Source organism: Eleginops maclovinus, chromosome 14 (assembly GCF_036324505.1).
Source record: "Eleginops maclovinus isolate JMC-PN-2008 ecotype Puerto Natales chromosome 14, JC_Emac_rtc_rv5, whole genome shotgun sequence".
NCBI classification, from domain to species: domain Eukaryota; kingdom Metazoa; phylum Chordata; class Actinopteri; order Perciformes; family Eleginopidae; genus Eleginops; species Eleginops maclovinus.
In genome coordinates, this window is record NC_086362.1 from 218337 (window position 1) to 239250 (window position 20914).

At 48.4% G+C, this 20914-nt stretch overlaps 2 protein-coding genes across 3 annotated transcripts in view; one reads left to right on the forward strand and one right to left on the reverse strand.

The window, feature by feature from the left end:
- The window catches only part of atp1b2a (ATPase Na+/K+ transporting subunit beta 2a), an 8010-nt gene extending 873 nt beyond the window's left edge, over positions 1-7137 (forward strand). Inside the window, 5 exon segments of the mRNA XM_063901248.1 lie at positions 6105-6184; positions 6267-6392; positions 6581-6640; positions 6774-6869; positions 6973-7137. Of these exon segments, the coding sequence (XP_063757318.1) occupies positions 6105-6184; positions 6267-6392; positions 6581-6640; positions 6774-6869; positions 6973-7137 (527 nt within the window).
- Positions 7138-11179: 4042 nt separating this feature from the next.
- hmgb2b (high mobility group box 2b) lies at positions 11180-20159 on the reverse strand. 2 transcript variants are annotated; one of them, XR_010167331.1, is made up of 5 exons: positions 19997-20159; positions 17936-18094; positions 17526-17677; positions 16265-16554; positions 11180-11689 (listed from the first exon to the last, which is right to left on the reverse strand). XR_010167331.1 is itself a non-coding variant. In XM_063900899.1 (5 exons), exons 2-5 carry the CDS (start codon positions 18083-18085, stop codon positions 11561-11563), a joined length of 606 nt encoding a protein of 201 aa, XP_063756969.1. In that variant the 5' UTR covers positions 18086-18094; positions 19997-20159; the 3' UTR covers positions 11180-11560. The 2 variants fall into 2 exon arrangements, 1 of the variants encoding a protein (XP_063756969.1); XM_063900899.1 differs by having other exon boundaries at positions 16380-16554.
- Between the last annotated feature and the right edge of the window lie 755 nt (positions 20160-20914).

Genomic DNA, 20914 nt, shown 5'->3' on the forward strand with positions numbered 1-20914 from the left:
GAGACTCAGGCTGTGAGAGGTTAACGAGACCCAGACTGTGAGAGGTTAACGAGACCCAGACTGTGACTGGTTAACGAGACTCAGGCAATGACTGGTTAACAAGACTCAGGCTGTGAAAGGTTAACGACACTCAGGCAGTGACAGGTTAACAAGACTCAGCCAGTGACAGGTTAACGAGACTCAGGCAGTGACAGGTTAACGAGACTCAGGCAGTGACAAGTTAACGAGACTCAGGCTGTGACAGGTTAACGACACTCAGGCAGTGACAGGTTAACGAGACTCAGGCAGTGACTAGTTAACGAGACTCAGGCTGTGAGAGGTTAACGAGACTCAGGCAGTGACAGGTTAACGAGACTCAGGCAGTGACTAGTTAACGAGACTCAGGCTGTGAGAGGTTAACGAGACTCAGGCAGTGACAGGTTAACGAGACTCAGGCAGTGACTGGTTAACGAGACTCAGGCTGTGAGAGGTTAACGAGACTCAGGCAGTGACAGGTTAACGAGACTCAGGCAGTGACTAGTTAACGAGACTCAGGCTGTGACAAGTTAACGAGACTCAGGCAGTCACTAATTAACGAGACTCAGGCTGTGACAGGTTAACGACACTCAGGCAGTGGTGGTTAACGAGACTCAGGCTGTGAGAGGTTAACGAGACTCAGGCAGTGAGAGGTTAACGACACTCAGGCAGTGAGAGGTTAACGAGGCTCACACTGTGACAGGTTAACGAGACTCAGGCTGTGAGAGGTTAACGAGACTCAGGCTGTGAGAGGTTAACGAGACTCAGGCTGTGACTGGTTAACAAGATTCAGGCTGTGACTGGTTAACGACACTCAGGCAGTGAGAGGTTAACGAGACTCAGGCTGTGACAAGTTAACGAGACTCAGGCAGGGACAGGTTAACGAGACTCAGGCAGTGACAGGTTAACGAGACTCAGGCAGTGACAGGTTAACGAGACTCAGGCTGTGAGAGGTTAACGAGACTCATGCAGTGACAGGTTAACGAGACTCAGGCAGTGACAGGTTAACGAGACTCATGCAGTGACAGGTTAACGAGACTCAGGCAGTGACAGGTTAACGAGACTCATGCAGTGACAGGTTAACGAGATTCAGGCTGTGACTTGTTAACGAGACTCAGGCAGTGACTGGTTAACGAGACTCAGGCTGTGAGAGGTTAACGAGACTCAGGCAGTGACAGGTTAACGAGACTCAGGCAGTGACAGGTTAACGAGATTCAGGCTGTGAGAGGTTAACGAAGCTCAGGCAGTGACAGGTTAACGAGACTCAGGCAGTGACAGGTTAACGAGACTCAGGCAGTGACAGGTTAACGAGACTCAGGCTGTGACTTGTTAACGAGACTCAGGCAGTGACTGGTTAACGAGACTCAGGCAGTGACAGGTTAACAAGACTCAGGCAGTGACAGGTTAACGAGATTCAGGTTGTGAGAGGTTAACGAAGCTCAGGCAGTGACAGGTTAACGAGACTCAGGCAGTGACAGGTTAACGAGACTCATGCAGTGACAGGTTAACGAGATTCAGGCTGTGACTTGTTAACGAGACTCAGGCAGTGACTGGTTAACGAGACTCAGGCTGTGAGAGGTTAACGAGACTCAGGCAGTGACAGGTTAACGAGACTCAGGCTGTGACTTGTTAACGAGACTCACACAGTGACTGGTTAACGAGACTCAGGCAGTGGATGGTTAACGAGACTCAGGCAGTGACAGGTTAACGAGACTCAGGCAGTGACAGGTTAACGAGACTCAGGCAGTGACAGGTTAACGAGGCTCACACTTTGACAGGTTAACCAGATTCAGGCTGTGAGAGGTTAAGGAGACTCAGGCAGTGACAGGTTAACAAGACTCAGGCAGTGACAGGTTAACAAGACTCAGGCAATGACTGGTTAACGAGATTCAGGCAGTGACAGGTTAACGAGACTCAGGCAGTGACAGGTTAACGAGACTCAGGCAGTGACTAGTTAACGAGACTCAGGCAGTGACTGGTTAACGAGATTCAGGCAGTGACAGGTTAACGAGACTCAGGCAGTGAGAGGTTAACGAGACTCAGGCTGTGAGAGGTTAACGAGACTCAGGCAGTGAGAGGTTAACGAGACTCAGGCAGTGACTGGTAAACGAGACTCAGGCAGTGAGAGGTTAACGAGACTCAGGCTGTGAGAGGTTAACGAAACTCAGGCAGTGACAGGTTAACGAGACTCAGGCAGTGATAGTTTAATGAGACTCAGGCAGTGAGAGGTTAACGAAGCTCAGGCAGTGACATGTTAACGAGACTCAGGCAGTGACAAGTTAACGAGACTCACGCTGTGATAGGTTAACGAGACTCAGGCAGTGACAGGTTAACGAGACTCAGGCAGTGACAGGTTAACGAGACTCAGGCTGTGAGAGGCTAACGAGACTCAGGCCGTGACTAGTTAACGAGACTCAGGCAGTGACATGTTAACGAGACTCAGGCAGTGACAGGTTAACGAGACTCAGGCAGTGACTGGTTAACGAGATTCAGGCAGTGACAGGTTAACGAGACTCAGGCAGTGACTGGTTAACGAGACTCAGGCTGTGAGAGGTTAACGAGACTCAAGCTGTGACAGGTTAAGGAGACTCAGGCTGTGACAGGTTAACGAGATTCAGGCAGTGACTGGTTAACGAGACTCAGGCAGTGACTGGTTAACGAGACTCAGGCAGTGACAGGTTAACGAGACTCAGGCAGTGACTGGTTAACGAGATTCAGGCAGTGACTGGTTAACGAGACTCAGGCAGTGACATGTTAACGAGACTTAGGCAGTGAGAGGTTAACGAAGCTCAGGCAGTGACAGGTTAACGACACTCAGGCAGTGACAGGTTAACGAGACTCACGCAGTGACAGGTTAACGAGACTCAGGCTGTGACTAGTTAACGAGACTCAGGCTGTGACTGGTTAACGAGACTCAGGCAGTGACTGGTTAACGAGACTCAGGCAGTGACAGGTTAACGAGACTCAGGCAGTGACAGGTTAACGAGACTCAGGCAGTGACTGGTTAACGAGATTCAGGCAGTGACTGGTTAACGAGACTCAGGCAGTGACAGGTTAACGAGACTCAGGCAGTGACAGGTTAATGAGACTCAGGCAGTGACAGGTTAACGAGACTCAGGCAGTGACTGGTTAACGAGACGCAGGCAGTGACAGGTTAACGAGACTCAGGCAGTGACTGGTTAACGAGACTCAGGCTGTGACAGGTTAAGGAGACTCAGGCAGTGACAGGTTAACGAGACTCAGGCAGTGAGAGGTTAACGAAGCTCAGGCAGTGACAGGTTAACGAGACTCAGGCAGTGACAGGTTAACGAGACTCAGGCTGTGAGAGGTTAACGAGACTCAGGCAGTGACAGGTTAACGAGACTCAGGCAGTGAGAGGTTAACGAAGCTCAGGCAGTGACAGGTTAACGAGACTCAGGCTGTGACAAGTTAACGAGACTCAGGCTGTGACTAGTTAACGAGACTCAGGCTGTGACTAGTTAACGAGACTCAGGCAGTGACTGGTTAACGAGACTCAGGCAGTGACAGGTTAACGAGACTCAGGCAGTGACAGGTTAACGAGACTCAGGCAGTGACAGGTTAACGAGACTCAGGCAGTGACTGGTTAACGAGATTCAGGCAGTGACTGGCTAACGAGACTCAGGCAGTGACAGGTTAACGAGACTCAGGCAGTGACAGGTTAATGAGACTCAGGCAGTGACTGGTTAACGAGACGCAGGCAGTGACAGGTTAACGAGACTCAGGCAGTGACAGGTTAACGAGACTCAGGCAGTGACTGGTTAACGAGATTCAGGCTGTGACTGGTTAACGAGACTCAGGCAGTGACAGGTTAACGAGACGCAGGCAGTGACTGGTTAAAGAGACTCAGGCAGTGACAGGTTAACGAGACTCAGGCAGTGACAGGTTAATGAGACTCAGGCAGTGACTGGTTAACGAGACGCAGGCAGTGACAGGTTAACGAGACTCAGGCAGTGACTGGTTAACGAGACTCAGGCGGTGACAGGTTAACGAGACGCAGGCAGTGACTGGTTAACGAGACTCAGGCAGTGACAGGTTAACGAGACTCAGGCAGTGACAGGTTAATGAGACTCAGGCAGTGACTGGTTAACGAGACGCAGGCAGTGACAGGTTAACGAGACTCAGGCAGTGACTGGTTAACGAGACTCAGGCAGTGACAGGTTAATGAGACTCAGGCAGTGACAGGTTAACGAGACTCAGGCAGTGACAGGTTAATGAGACTCAGGCAGTGACTGGTTAACGAGACGCAGGCAGTGACAGGTTAACGAGACTCAGGCAGTGACTGGTTAACGAGACTCAGGCTGTGACAGGTTAAGGAGACTCAGGCAGTGACAGGTTAACGAGACTCAGGCAGTGAGAGGTTAACGAAGCTCAGGCAGTGACAGGTTAACGAGACTCAGGCAGTGACAGGTTAACGAGATTCAGGCTGTGACAGGTTAACGAGACTCAGGCAGTGACAGGTTAACGAGACTAAGGCTATGACAGGTTAACGAGACTCAGGCAGTGACAGGTTAACGAGACTCAGGCAGTGACAGGTTAACGAGACTAAGGCTGTGACAGGTTAACGAGACTCAGGCAGTGACAGGTTAACGAGACTCAGGCAGTGACTGGTTAACGAGATTCAGGCAGTGACAGGTTAACGAGACTCAGGCTGTGAGAGGTTAACGAGACTCAGGCAGTGACAGGTAAACGAGACTCAGGCTGTGACAGGTTAACGACACTCAGGCAGTGAGAGGTTAACGAGGCTCACACTGTGAGAGGCTAACGAGACTCAGGCAGTGACAGGTTAACGACACTCAGGCTGTGAGAGGTTAACGAGTCTCAGGCAGTGACAGGTTAACGAGGCTCACACTGTGAGAGGCTAACGAGACTCAGGCAGTGAGAGGTTAACGAGGCTCACACTGTGAGAGGCTAACGAGACTCAGGCAGTGACAGGTTAACGACACTCAGGCTGTGAGAGGTTAACGAGTCTCAGGCAGTGACAGGTTAACGAGGCTCACACTGTGAGAGGCTAACGAGACTCAGGCAGTGACAGGTTAACGAGACTCAGGCTGTGAGAGGTTAACGAGACTCAGGCTGTGACTGGTTAACGAGACTCAGGCTGTGAGAGGCTAACGAGACTCAGGCAGTGTGAGGTTAAGGAGACTCAGGCTGTGACTTGTTAACGAAGCTCAGGCAGTGACAGGTTAACGAGACTCAGGCAGTGACAGGTTAACGAGACTCAGGCAGTGTGAGGTTAACGAGACTCAGGCTGTGACTTGTTAACGAGACTCAGGCAGTGACTGGTTAACGAGACTCAGGCAGTGACTGGTTAACGAGACTCAGGCAGTGACAGGTTAACGAGACTCAGGCAATGACTGGTTAACGAGACTCAGGCACTGCCTGGTTAACGAGACTCAGGCAGTGACTGGTTAACGAGAGTCAGGCAGTGACAGGTTAACAAGACTCAGGTAGTGACAGGTTAACGAGATTCAGGCTGTGAGAGGTTAACGAAGCTCAGGCAGTGACAGGTTAACGAGACTCAGGCAGTGTGAGGTTAACGAGACTCAGGCAGTGACTGGTAAACGAGACTCAGGCAGTGGATGGTTAACGAGACTCAGGCAGTGACAGGTTAACGAGACTCAGGCAGTGACAGGTTAACGAGACTCACGCAGTGACAGGTTAACGAGGCTCACACTTTGACAGGTTAACCAGATTCAGGCAGTGACTGGTTAACGAGACTCAGGCAGTGAGAAGTTAACGAGGCTCACACTTTGACAGGTTAACCAGATTCAGGCAGTGACAGTTTAACGAGATTCAGGCTGTGAGAGGTTAACGAGACTCAGGCTGTACTAGGTTAACGAGACTCAGGCAGTGACAGGTTAATGAGGCTCAGGCAGTGAGAGTTTAACGAATCTCAGGCTGTGAGAGGTTATCGAGACTCAGGCTGTGAGAGGTTAAGGAGACTCAGGCAGTGACAGGTTAACGAGACTCAGGCCGTGACAGGTTAACGAGACTCAGGCAGTACATCATTAGGGTTCTGATTCAACCTGTCTGTCTGTCTGTCTGTCTGTCTGTCTGTCTGTCTACAGCTTACAACGACAGTTACCAGGTCCCGACCAACGTTAACTGTAAGCCAGATCAGTTTTTCATCCAGGAGGACAGTGGAAAGGTAACACTGTTTCACCCTCTCCTGCAGCCTGTCTTAGACTTTGTTTCACCCTTTGTCTCCTCCGCTGTCTCCCCCTCTCCAGGTGAGGAACAATCCGAAGCGTTCCTGTCAGTTCAACAGGACGTTGCTGCAGGATTGCTCTGGAGTCTCTGATCGTTTCTATGGTTATAGCCAAGGGAAGCCCTGCGTCCTCATCAAACTCAACCGGGTACACGACCTCTGACGACCTCCCACTTCTAATGACCTCTGACCTCTAAGGCCCTCCCATTGCCTTCTGACCGCCTCCCATTCCTTCTAATGACCTCTGACCTCTAAAGACCTCCCGATGAACTCTTAAGGTCAGTCCCTGTAAGACCATCTGTCCTTACCTTTCTCTCTACCTGTCTGTCTCTCCAGGTGATCGGCATGTTGCCGGGGAAGGATCGTCAATCTCCGTACGTCACCTGTGGAGCCAAGGTCAGAACCTGTCTGACTCTCTTACTTCCTGTCCGTCAGTCAGTTAAGATGTAAATGTGTCACTGTTATCAATCAGTGTGTGTGTGTGTGTCTGTGTGTGTGTGTGTGTGTGTGCGTGCGTGCGTGCATGCAGAGGGAGGACAGTGATGATATTGGTCCCTTGGCATATTTTCCTCCTAACGGAACCTTTAACCTCATGTACTACCCATACTACGGCAAGGAAGCTCAGGTAACGCACACACACGCATACACGCACACACACACGCACACACACGCACACACACACACACACACACTTCCTCATGTCACTAATGGTGCGTTCATTGTCTCAGGTGAACTACACGCAGCCCCTGGTGGCAGTGCAGTTCCTGAACGCCTCCCTTAATGTGGACATCGACGTGGAGTGTAAGATCTGGCCCAACACTCTGCTGGAGGGCAGTGAGAGAGACAAGTTCGCCGGGCGCGTTTCCTTCAGGCTGCGCATCAACGAAAAATAGACACACACACACACGCACGCACACACACACACACACATTAAAGCTGCACTTTCCCACGTCTTTGGATGACACTCAAACACACCCTCTGTAATGATGATGCGTTCACTGACTATCTGTCTTCCCTTTAGTTACAGCCTGAATGTGCCTGTGCTCGTTTTGTAATTCTTCTACAGCTTTAACACAAACACACACACACACACTGACCAGTCAGTCCTGTAACCGACCAATCAGCTGGCTCTCAGGTTAATCATGTTGGTGGTCTTGATGGCTCTTTATTTATTATTTATTTATTGTCATTTGTTTATTGTTATTTATTTATTGGTATTTATTCTTTATTTATTGGTATTTATTTATTGTTATTTATTTATTGGTATTTATTCTTTATTTATTGGTATTTATTTATTGGTATTTATTTATTGGTATTTATTTATTGGTATTTATTCTTTATTTATTGGTATTTATTCTTTATTTATTGGTATTTATTTATTGTCATTTGTTTATTGTTATTTATTTATTGGTATTTATTCTTTATTTATTGGTATTTATTCTTTATTTATTGGTATTTATTTATTGTCATTTGTTTATTGTTATTTATTTATTGGTATTTATTCTTTATTTATTGGTATTTATTTATTGGTATTTATTTATTGGTATTTATTTATTGGTATTTATTCTTTATTTATTGGTATTTATTTATTGGTATTTGTTCTTTATTTATTGGTATTTATTCTTTATTTATTGGTATTTATTCTTTATTTATTGGTATTTCTTTATTGGTATTTGTTCTTTATTTATTGGTATTTATTCTTTATTTATTGGTATTTATTTATTGGTATTTATTTATTGGTATTTATTCTTTATTTATTGGTATTTATTTATTGGTATTTATTTATTGGTATTTATTTATTGGTATTTATTTATTGGTATTTCTTTATTGGTATTTATTCTTTATTTATTGGTATTTATTCTTTATTTATTGGTATTTATTCTTTATTTATTGGTATTTATTTATTGGTATTTATTCTTTATTTATTGGTATTTGTTTATTGTTGTTTATAAATGTGACAGTGCTGAGACCTGGCTCTCCATGTGTTTTACCCTGACAGCCGAATCACGGCCAATCAGATGATAGCTCTCGTAACCAAGGCAACAGTGTTAATGTGTGACGTCATATCTTTTTGTGTTGGTCTGTTTTCAGGGGTTAACCAGTTAATGAGTTAGTGAGGGGTTAACCAGTTAATGAGTTAGTGAGGGGTTAACCAGTTAATGAGTTAGTGAGGGGTTAACCAGTTAATGAGTTAGTGAGGGGCTACCCAGTTAATGAGTTAGTGAGGGGTTAACCAGTTAATGAGTTAGTGAGGGGTTAACCAGTTAATGAGTTAGTGAGGGGTTAACCAGTTAATGAGTTAGTGAGGGGTTAACCAGTTAATGAGTTAGTGAGGGGCTACCCAGTTAATGAGTTAGGGAGGGGTTAACCAGTTAATGAGTTAGTGAGGGGTTAACCAGTTAATGAGTTAGTGAGGGGTTAACCAGTTAATGAGTAAGTGAGGGGTTAACCAGTTAATGAGTTAGTGAGGGGCTACCCAGTTAATGAGTTAGGGAGGGGTTAACCAGTTAATGAGTTAGTGAGGGGTTAACCAGTTAATGAGTTAGTGAGGGGTTAACCAGTTAATGAGTTAGTGAGGGGTTAACCAGTTAATGAGTTAGTGAGGGGCTACCCAGTTAATGAGTTAGTGAGGGGTTAACCAGTTAATGAGTTAGTGAGGGGTTAACCACTTAATGAGTTAGTGAGGGGTTAACCAGTTAATGAGTTAGTGAGGGGTTAACCAGTTAGTGAGGGGTTAACCAGTTAATGAGTTAGTGAGGGGTTAATGAGTTAGTGAGGGGTTAATGAGTTAATGAGTTAGTGAGGGGTTAATGAGTTAGTGAGTTAGTGAGGGGTTAATGAGTTAGTGAGGGGTTAACCAGTTAATGAGTTAGTGAGGGGTTAACCAGTTAATGAGTTAGTGAGGGGTTAACCAGTTAATGAGTTAGTGAGGGGTTAACCAGTTAATGAGTTAGTGAGGGGTTAACCAGTTAAGGAGTTAGTGAGGGGTTAACCAGTTAATGAGTTAGTGAGGGGTTAACCAGTTAATGAGTTAGTGAGGGGTTAACCAGTTAAGGAGTTAGTGAGGGGTTAACCAGTTAGTGAGTGGTTAATGAGTTAGTGAGGGGTTAACCAGTTAATGAGTTAGTGAGGGGTTAATGAGTTAGTGAGGGGTTAATGAGTTAGTGAGGGGTTAATGAGTTAGTGAGTGGTTAATGAGGTAGTGAGGGGTTAACCAGTTAATGAGTTAGTGAGGGGTTAATGAGTTAGTGAGTTAGTGAGGGGTTAATGAGTTAGTGAGGGGTTAATGAGTTAGTGAGTGGTTAATGAGTTAGTGAGGGGTTTATGAGTTAGTGAGGGGTTAATGAGTTAGTAAGGGGTTAATGAGTTAGTGAGGGGGTTAATGAGTTAGTTAGTGAGGGGTTAATGAGTTAGTGAGGGGTTAATGAGTTAGTGAGGGGTTAATGAGTTAGTTAGTGAGGGGTTAATGAGTTAGTGAGGGGTTAATGAGTTAGTTAGTGAGGGGTTAATGAGTTAGTGAGTTAGTGAGGGGTTAATGAGTTAACATTCGAAACCCACCTGTTGAGACCAGCCTGTGCTGCTGACCACCCTGTCCCCTGAAGACCCTGTCCCTATTGGTCCCCTTGACTGTCCTCCCTCACTACCTGTCGGTTTGTCTCATGATCGGTTGCCTAACCTCTGAGACTATTACCAAATTGTACGGTGTCCTAAGGGTGTCATGAAAGGAGTCCTTAGAGAAAAGGTTTTATTGTTATTTGTTTGCTGCACGTTTTTTCTGTTTGATATCGTCGTCACAGGGACTGAGCATGACAGCGGTCACCATGACAACGGGTCATATGGGACTTTGTGTCTTCACCTGTCCATCACTCATTGTGCCACACAGCCTTTCCGATGGTCCTGCTGTATGATGTCATGAGATACTCGTTTGTGATTTGTTGAATTCTCCTGCCTGAAAAAAAGATAATAAACCAAAAAACACCTGTGTGTTAAAGACTACAAACTGCATCACTTCCTGGTTAAAGACTACAAACTGCATCACTTCCTGGTTTAAAGGCTACAAACTGCATCACTTCCTGGTTTAAAGCTACAAACTGCATCACTTCCTGGTTTAAAAGACTACAAACTGCATCACTTCCTGGTTTAAAGACTACAAACTGCATCACTTCCTGGTTTAAAGGCTACAAACTGCATCACTTCCTGGTTTAAAGACTACAAACTGCATCACTTCCTGGTTTTAAAGGCTACAAACTGCATCACTTCCTGGTTTAAAGACTACAAACTGCATCACTTCCTGGTTTAAAAGGCTACAAACTGCATCACTTCCTGGTTTAAAAGGCTACAAACTGCATCACTTCCTGGTTTAAAGACTACAAACTGCATCACTTCCTGGTTTTAAAGACTACAAACTGCATCACTTCCTGGTTTAAAGACTACAAACTGCATCACTTCCTGGTTTTAAAGACTACAAACTGCATCACTTCCTGGTTTAAAGACTACAAACTGCATCACTCCTGGTTTAAAGACTACAAACTGCATCACTTCCTGGTTTAAAGGCTACAAAACTGCATCACTTCCTGGTTTAAAGACTACAAACTGCATCACTTCCTGGTTTAAAGACTACAAACTGCATCACTTCCTGGTTTAAAGACTACAAACTGCATCACTTCCTGGTTTAAAGGCTACAAACCGCATCACTTCCTGGTTTAAAGACTACAAACTGCATCACTTCCTGGTTTAAAGACTACAACCAGTTCATCCCAATTGCGTATTTGGCCTCCTCGTTTCCCTCCTTTTACCATAGACGCAAGGACGGAGGAGGAGTCAGGAATATTTCAGACACTTTAAAGTTCATACTGAGTATGATGTCATCACTCATTAGAGATGTGTTTATGTGACTACAGATTAAAGCACAAACACACACACACACACACAGGCTGTGTTTTCCCTCGGCCGTTTTATTATAAAAGTTGAGTTTCTACTGACAGTGAACAGGAAATAAAAAAACATGAAGAAGAGGGGGGGTAACCATGGTGACTGTGAGGGGGGGCAGTTTAACATCTGACGACCTCACACACACACACACACACACACACACACAGAGGTCCAGTGTGTGTGTTTCAGAGTTGCTGTCTGTCTGTAACCTGTCTGTCTGTTATACCCATTATAATGATGACTGAAGTATTAATATGTCAGCGTGATTAAAGTCAGCCACCTGTCTGTCTGTCTCAGAAGAGGCGGAGCCACAGGAGGCAGGATATGTGTTCACCTGTCTGTCTGCTCTGAAACACACACACCTACAAGTCTCACTCTATCTGTCTACTCGTCCTCTTCGTCGTCATCGTCGTCATCCTCCCCCTCGTCGTCATCGTCCTCCCCCCCCGCCTGGGTTGAGGATCCAGGGGTCCTGGCGTACGTAGTGCCACCGCCACGGTACGCCACCATGTCCTGCAGACAGACAGGTACAAGTTAGATTCAGACAGGAATCAAAAGAAACTCTGGTGGGTGAGACAGCATACAAGCCCTGTGGGTATCTCCAAGTTATCTGGCTTAACCAACCCTAACCAACGCCGGTTATCTGGCTTAACCAACGCCGGTTATCTGGCTCAACCAACGCCAGTTATCTGGCTTAACCAACCCTAACCAACGCCGGTTATCTGGCTCAACCAACGCCGGTTATCTGGCTTAACCAACCCTAACTAACGCCGGTTATCTGGCTTAACCAACCATAACCAACGCGGTTATCTCGCTCAACCAACGCCGGTTATCTGGCTTAACCGACCCTAACCAACGCCGGTTATCTGGCTTAACCAACCCTAACCAACGCCGGCTATCTGGGGTCAACCGACCCTAACCAACGCCGGTTATCTGGCTCAAACCAACGCCGGTTATCTGGCTTAACCAACCCTAACCAACGCCGGTTATCTAGCTTAACCGACCCTAACCAACGCCGGTTATCTGGCTTAACCAACCCTAACCAACGCCGGTTATCTGGCTTAACCGACCCTAACCAACGACGGTTATCTGGCTCAACCGACCCTAACCAACGCCGGTTATCTGGCTCAACCAACGCCGGTTATCTAGCTTAACCAACCCCTAACCACGCCGGTTATCTAGCTAACCGACCCTAACCAGCGCCGGTTATCTGGCTTAACCGACCCTAACCAACGCCGGTTATCTGGCTTAACCAACGCCGGTTATCTGGCTTAACCAACCCTAATCAACGCCGGTTATCTGGCTTAACCGACCCTAACCAACGCCGGTTATCTGGCTCAACCAACGCCAGTTATCTGGCTTAACCAACCCTAACCAACGCCGGTTATCTGGCTCAACCAACGCCGGTTATCTGGCTTAACCAACCCTAACCAACGCCGGTTATCTGGCTCAACCAACGCCGGTTATCTGGCTTAACCAACCCTAACCAACGCCGGTTATCTAGCTTAACCGACCCTAACCAACGCCGGTTATCTGGCTTAACCGACCCTAACCAACGCCGGTTATCTGGCTTAACCGACCCTAACCAACGCCGGTTATCTCGCTCAACCAACCCTAACCAATGCCGGTTATCTCGCTCAACCAACGCCGGTTATCTGGCTTAACCAACCCTAACCAACGCCGGTTATCTGGCTCAACCAACGCCGGTTATCTGGCTTAACCAACCCTAACCAACGCCGGTTATCTGGCTCAACCAACGCCGGTTATCTGGCTTAACCGACCCTAACCAACGGCGGTTATCTGGCTTAACCAACCCTAACCAACGCCGGTTATCTGGCTTAACCGACCCTAACCAACGCCGGTTATCTGGCTTAACCGACCCTAACCAACGCCGGTTATCTCGCTCAACCAACCCTAACCAATGCCGGTTATCTCGCTCAACCAACGCCGGTTATCTGGCTTAACCAACCCTAACCAACGCCGGTTATCTGGCTCAACCAACGCCGGTTATCTGGCTTAACCAACCCTAACCAACGCCGGTTATCTGGCTCAACCAACGCCGGTTATCTGGCTCAACCGACCCTAACCAACGCCGGTTATCTAGCTTAACCGACCCTAACCAACGCCGGTTATCTGGCTTAACCGACCCTAACCAACGCCGGTTATCTGGCTTAACCAACCCTAACCATGCCGGTTATCTGGCTTAACCGACCCTAACCAACGCCGGTTATCTGGCTCAACCGACCCTAACCAACGCCGGTTATCTGGCTCAACCAATGCCGGTTATCTAGCTTAACCAACCCTAACCAACGCCGGTTATCTAGCTTAACCGACCCTAACCAACGCCGGTTATCTGGCTTAACCGACCCTAACCAACGCCGGTTATCTGGCTTAACCAACGCCGGTTATCTGGCTCAACCAACGCCGGTTCTCTGGCTTAACCAACCCTAACCAACGCCGGTTATCTGGCTTAACCGACCCTAACCAACGCCGGTTATCTGGCTTAACCAACGCCAGTTATCTGGCTCAACCAACGCCGGTTATCTGGCTTAACCAACCCTAACCAACGCCGGTTATCTGGCTTAACCGACCCTAACCAACGCCGGTTATCTGGCTTAACCAACGCCGGTTATCTGGCTCAACCAACGCCGGTTATCTGGCTTAACCAACCCTAACCAACGCCAGTTATCTGGCTCAACCAACGCCGGTTATCTGGCTTAACCAACCCTAACCAACGCCGGTTATCTGGCTTAACCAACCCTAACCAACGCCAGTTATCTGGCTCAACCAACGCCGGTTATCTGGCTTAACCAACCCTAACCAACGCCGGTTATCTGGCTCAACCAACGCCGGTTATCTGGCTCAACCAACGCCGGTTATCTGGCTTAACCAACCCTAACCAACGCCGGTTATCTGGCTCAACCAACGCCGGTTATCTGGCTTAACCAACCCTAACCAACGCCGGTTATCTGGCTCAACCAACGCCGGTTATCTGGCTTCACCAATCCTAACCAACGCCGTTTATCTGGCTCAACCAACGCCGGTTATCTGGCTTAACCAACCCTAACCAACGCCGGTTATCTGGCTTAACCAACCCTAACCAACGCCGGTTATCTGGCTTAACCGACCCTAACCAACGCCGGTTATCTGGCTTAACCATTCCTAACCAATGCCGGTTATCTCGCTCAACCAACGCCGGTTATCTGGCTTAAACCGACCCTAACCAACGCCGGTTATCTGGCTCAACCGACCCTAACCAACGCCGGTTATCTGGCTCAACCAACGCCGGTTATCTGGCTCAACCAACGCCGGTTATCTAGCTTAACCAACCCTAACCAACGCCGGTTATCTAGCTTAACCGACCCTAACCAACGCAGGTTATCTGGCTTAACCGACCCTAACCAACGCCGGTTATCTGGCTTAACCAACCCTAACCAACGCCGGTTATCTGGCTCAACCAACGCCGGTTATCTGGCTTCACCAACCCTAACCAACGCCGGTTATCTGGCTCAACCAACGCCGGTTATCTGGCTTAACCAACCCTAACCAACGCCGGTTATCTGGCTTAACCAACCCTAACCAACGCCGGTTATCTGGCTTAACCGACCCTAACCAACGCCGGTTATCTGGCTTAACCAACCCTAACCAACGCCGGCTATCTGGCTCAACCGACCCTAACCAACGCCGGTTATCTGGCTCAACCAACGCCGGTTATCTGGCTTAACCAACCCTAACCAACGCCAGTTATCTAGCTTAACCGACCCTAACAACCGCCGGTTATCTGGCTTAACCGACCCTAACCAACGCCGGTTATCTGGCTTAACCAACCCTAACCAATGCCGGTTATCTCGCTCAACCAACGCCGGTTATCTGGCTTAACCGACCCTAACCAACGCCGGTTATCTGGCTTAACCAACCCTAACCAACGCCGGTTATCTGGCTCAACCGACCCTAACCAACGCCGGTTATCTGGCTCAACCAACGCCGGTTATCTGGCTTAACCAACGCCGGTTATCTAGCTTAACCAACCCTAACCAACGCCGGTTATCTAGCTTAACCGACCCTAACCAACGCCGGTTATCTGGCTTAACCGACCCTAACCAACGCCGGTTATCTGGCTTAAACCAACCCTAACCAACGCCGGTTGTCTGGCTTAACCAACCCTAACCAACGCCGGTTATCTGGCTCAACCGACCCTAACCAACGCCGGTTATCCGGCTCAACCAACGCCGGTTATCTAGCTTAACCGACCCTAACCGACCCTAACCAACGCCGGTTATCTGGCTCAACCGACCCTAACCAACGCCGGTTATCTGGCTCAACCGACCCTAACCAACGCCGGTTATCTGGCTCAACCAACGCCGGTTATCTAGCTTAACCAACCCTAACCAACGCCGGTTATCTGGCTTAACCAACCCTAACCAACGCCGGTTATCTGGCTTAACCGACCCTAACCAACGCCGGTTATCTGACTTAACCGACCCTAACCAACGCCGGTTATCTGGCTTAACCGACCCTAACCAACGCCGGTTATCTGGCTTAACCGACCCTAACCAACGCCGGTTATCTGGCTTAATCTACCCTAACCAACGCCGGTTATCTGGCTTAACCAACCCTAACCAACGCCGGTTATCTGGCTTAACCGACCCTAACCAACGTCGGTTATCTGGCTTAACCAACGCCGGTTATCAACTCATCCAGCCTGGCCAAGTTCCAATCACATGAGAGGGGCGGGGTTAGCATGAGACCAATCACAAACGTGAGCGCACTGACAGCGTCACAGTGAACCCTTACAGGCAGAAGGGCTGCTTAGAGGAGCCCCCCTGAAGAGCTCTGACTCTTTCAACTCACTGTTTGAAAAGCTTTTACATCCCATAATCAAATAGGAACAGCACGCTTTCAGACAGCCGTCATCAAGTGTCCCTCTGATTAGCAGTGTATATCCTGTCCGTCTCTCAGCCTGTGTCTGTCTGTTAATCTATCTGTTTCTCAGCCTCTCTATGTATCTGTCTCTCAGACTGGCTCTATCTGTCTCTCTCTCGCTGTGTCACTCTCTGTCTCACTCTGTCTCTCTGCAGGTTGTCTCACCCGGTCGTATTTCTCTCTCAGTTTCTGGGCCTTCTCCTCGTAAGGCAGCTTCTCAGACTGGCTCTATCTGTCTCTCTCTCGCTGTCTCACTCTGTCTCTCTGCAGGTTGTCTCACCCGGTCGTATTTCTCTCTCAGTTTCTGGGCCTTCTCCTCGTAAGGCAGCTTCTCAGACTGGCTCTGCTTGCTCCACATTTCCCCCAGCTTCTTGGCACAGTCTCCTATAGAGAGACCCGGGAACTGCTGCTTCACACTGGGCCGGTACTCACTGCAGAACACAAAGAACGCAGAGCTGGGGGAGACAGGGAGGGGGGGGAGAGAGACAAGGAGAGAGAGAGAGAGATACAGAGAAAGACAGGGAGAGAGAGGGGGAAAGAGGGAGAGAGACACCGGGGAGAGAGAGAGACAAGGAGAGAGAGAGAGCGAGAGGGAGGGAGACAGGGAGATACAGCGAAAGACAGGGAGAAACAGGAAGAGAGACAGGGAGGGGGGGGAGAGAGAGACAAGGAGAGAGAGAGAGAGATACAGAGAAAGACGGAGAAACAGGGAGAGAGAGAGGAAAAGAGGGAGAGACAGGGAGGGGGGAGAGAGAGAGACAAGGAGAGAGAGAGAGAGATACAGAGAAAGACAGGGAGAAACCGGGAGAGAGAGAGAGACAGGGAGGGAGGGAGCAGTTATAGCAGAGGTCTGGGGTTATAACACCTGAGTTAGGGTCAGACACACACCTGAGTTAGGGTCAGACACACACCTGAGTTAGGGTCAGACACACACCTGAGTTAGGGTCAGATCAAGTATTTATCTGAATTCAGGCAGGATATTCTATGGGGGTCTCTGGGGTTACAGTAGGGGGACTTATGGGGGTCTCTGGGGTTACAGCAGGAGGACTTATGGGGGTCTCTGGGGTTACAGCAGGAGGACTTATGGGGGTCTCTGGGGTTACAGCAGGAGGACTTATGGGAGTCTCTGGGGTTACAGTAGGAGGACTTATGGGGGTCTCTGGGGTTACAGCAGGAGGACTTACGGGGGTCTCTGGGGTTACAGCAGGAGGACTTACGGGGGTCTCTGGGGTTACAGCAGGAGGACTTACGAGGGTCTTTGGGGTTACAGCAGGAGGACTTACGGGGGTCTCTGGGGTTACAGCAGGAGGACTTACGGGGGTCTCTGGGGTTACAGCAGGAGGACTTACGGGGGTCTTTGGGGTTTCAGCAGGAGGACTTACGGGGGTCTCTGGGGTTACAGTAGGGGGACAGTAGGAGGACTTACGGGGGTCTCTTGGGGGCGTTGGGATCTTTCCTCTTGCGGCCCCTCTTGCCGAAGCCTTTGGGGGGGATGTAGTCGCTCATCTCACGGTTGTAGCGTACCTTGTCCGCCTTCGCCATGTCCTCGAAACACTTCTTATCGTTGGCCGTCAGACCCTGGAACCACAGCAGACTCTTATTGTGAAGGACTCTTATTGTGAAGGACTCTTATTGTGAAGGACTACATTTATTCTGATTCACACAAAACCACATTTACTTCTCTCGAATCATAGTGTACCTGTCTGTCTGTCTGATTGCCTGTCTCACCTTCCACTTTTCAGAGAACAGTCCCTCTAGCTGTCTGTCTGACTGCCTGTCTCACCTTCCACCTCTCAGCGCAGTCCCTCTACCTGTCTGTCTGATTGCCTGTCTCACCTTCCACCTCTCGGAGCACTTCTTGGAGAACTCGGCGAAGTTGACCGACTGCTCTGGGTGCTTCTTACGATGCTCCTCCCGACACGTCTGGACGAAGAAGGCGTACGCCGACGTCTTCCCCTTTGGCTTGTTTACATCTTTGCGCATCATACTGGCGGCCTGGCAGACAGACAGGAAGACAGACAGGTACAGAGAAACACAGAGGTTAGGGTCTGACTTATTATTTATTTCCCATTTTATTCAATGACTTGTACATCTAGACAGAACACGGAAATAATAATAATGATAATAATAAGTTGTATTTGTAGAGCACGCTTTAAAAACAACGTTTTCTCAAGGTGCTTCACAATCCTATGGGGAGAAAGAAACACACTAAAATGAAATAAAATAAAAGCTACTTAAGAATCATATTTAATCAAATACATGAAAAAAATGATAAATTAAAAACATTCAGCGAGTGAGCTGAGAGTCAAAAAGATAAAAGAAAAGGTTGAAATATAAAGTGAAGCACAGTCAGGGAGACGCGGCGAGGAACAGCTGGGTCTTCAGGCTTTTCTTGAAGACTGAGAGCGATGCAGAGGTCCTTAAGTCTTCTGGGAGCTGATTCCACAGACGAGGGCCGAGGGAGGAGAAAGCACGCTCTCCCATCCTGGCCAGTTTTGTCGGGGAACAGCTAGGAGATTGGTGCTGAATGACCTGATGCAGCCGAAATGATATGTTTGCCTGGGGAGCATAGGGATAGGTATAGGGAACGGTGCCTTGCTCAGGGACGCCACGGTAGCACTTGGTCTTTTTCGTGGACTTCGCCACCACCGCCCTACTAAGCTGCTGCTGAAGATTAATTTTCATGTGAACAGAAACCCCTGTGAAATATCATAACCTGTGTGAAGCTGTGTGATGAATCCAGAAAGAAGACAGTGTCTAACAGCTGGACAGCAGTGTACACAAAGAGATCAGAGGATAATGAAACCTGTTCATATAATGATGACTCTTCCTTATTAACTCCGAACAGAAGAAAGACATATCTTTATAGTTTCTTTGTAATCTAAATGTAAAAGGTTTGCTGTGTTTTATAAATCAGACTTGATATTGAACATACTGACTGACCCACTGACAGATCCTAAATCAAAGCATTATCTATTACTAAGATGCGTGTTTTTACTGGCGGGTTGACCCTTTAACCTGTGAGTCTGTTTGTCCCCATAGTCGGAATTTCACCAGCTTTCAGCTTGTAATGTTGTATTTTAAACCCTTCAGGGACGTGCAGCTCTTTAGCCTGCTCCGGTAGGATTCCCGGAGGTTCTCCGGTATCCGGAGCCTACCGGCCGTGTGACGGAAACACAAAGAGAACAAAGCGGGTCCATTTTCTCCCGGGGGTCAGAGGGCCTCCGAGCAGAGCAGGAGGCTCCTCCAGCCGGGTTGAACCGGGAAGAGTCCCGGTGCTCCTCTGTCCGGGGGAGGCACAGAGATTAACCATACTCCCGCTAACCAAGGGTCCTGTTGAGGACTGCTGCAGTTAGCTTAGCCACTAAAGCCTAGCCTAGCTAAAAACTAGCAGCAGAACAATGGACCACCATTTGCTTCCCGCCCTCTGCGGAGCTAGCCGCCTCATCCCCCTCTGCGAGGAGGTTCAACCTCAGCCTTTCTGCTGGAGCTCCGACACAACTGTTTATACAGAGCACCTGTGCATTGGAAACATAAGGAACAGACGATGGGCTCCGTCTATGTTCCGGAGAGTCATTGACTATAACCCGGACCCGGCTAGTAACTGGCATTCATGCTCCCTAAATGGGCGTTTCTTGTTCACAAAAACACGTCGGTCCGCAGAACACACACACACACACACACACACACACACACACACACACACACACACACACACACACACACACACACACACACACACACACACACACACACACACACACACACACACACACACACACACACACACACACAGTTATTCACAGCGGCCATTTTCCCGTTATTCCTCGTTATTCGCTCTGCAGTCAGACTGTCCTTACAGAGACTTTATAAAGGTGATTACAGGAGGGTACTCACTCTGAGGAGCTGCAGGCTGATGGTCTCTGGTTCTCTCTGGTTCTCAGGTGTTGGTGTTGTTGAGTTGAAGCAGCGACTGCAGATCTGCTTCTCTTTCAAACTGGGTCGAGCTCGCGCACGGACACGCCCCCCAGCAACGCCCCCGTTGGTTGTTCCTATTCAGAGGGCGGGAACATGGCAGGCAAGCCTGGGCGGAGTTTGGAGGAATACTCGCCTATGATTGGCTCAGGGGGCCGCAGGTCAGAGCTGCGTTGCTACACGGCTCCGCCTGCCCAGCAACGCCAGCAGGGCGCGAACTGTACACGCAGGGCGGCGGGGCTAGTGTACGGTCCTGCGTCTGATTGGACAGAAGTGCTGTACGTCAAAACAACCAGCCAGTCCAGGAGGAGGTGGAGGAGGGACAACGGACAGCAGCAGCACGAAGATGGAGATTGTATAATTACGGTATACATTTTGTGGTAGTCATTTATTAAAGTGCTTTGTGATTCACAGTGACACAGACAGGGATATAGATGAAGAGAGAAAACATGTTTTCTTTATCAAATACCACAAGCAGTCTGTGTTTGTGGACCTTTGTTTCTGGTGTTTGACAAAGACATCCGTGTAAACATATCAGAATCAGAAGAACTTGATTTATCCCAAACTGGGAATTGTTTTCGTTGCAGCAGCGAAAAACAAAAGAAATTAAAACAAATACAAATAATTAGAACAAAAAAATGAGAAATATACAAAAAGGTTTTTGTTTTTTAAACACAGGGAGCTGCAGGCTGAGGTTGTGCAGTCTGCAGGTTGTGGTCGTACAGTCTGCAGGTTGAGGTTGTACAGTCTGCAGGTTGAGGTCGTGCAGTCTGCAGGTTGAGGTCGTGCAGTCTGCAGGTTGTGGTCGTGCAGTCTACAGGTTGTAGTTGTGCAGTCTGC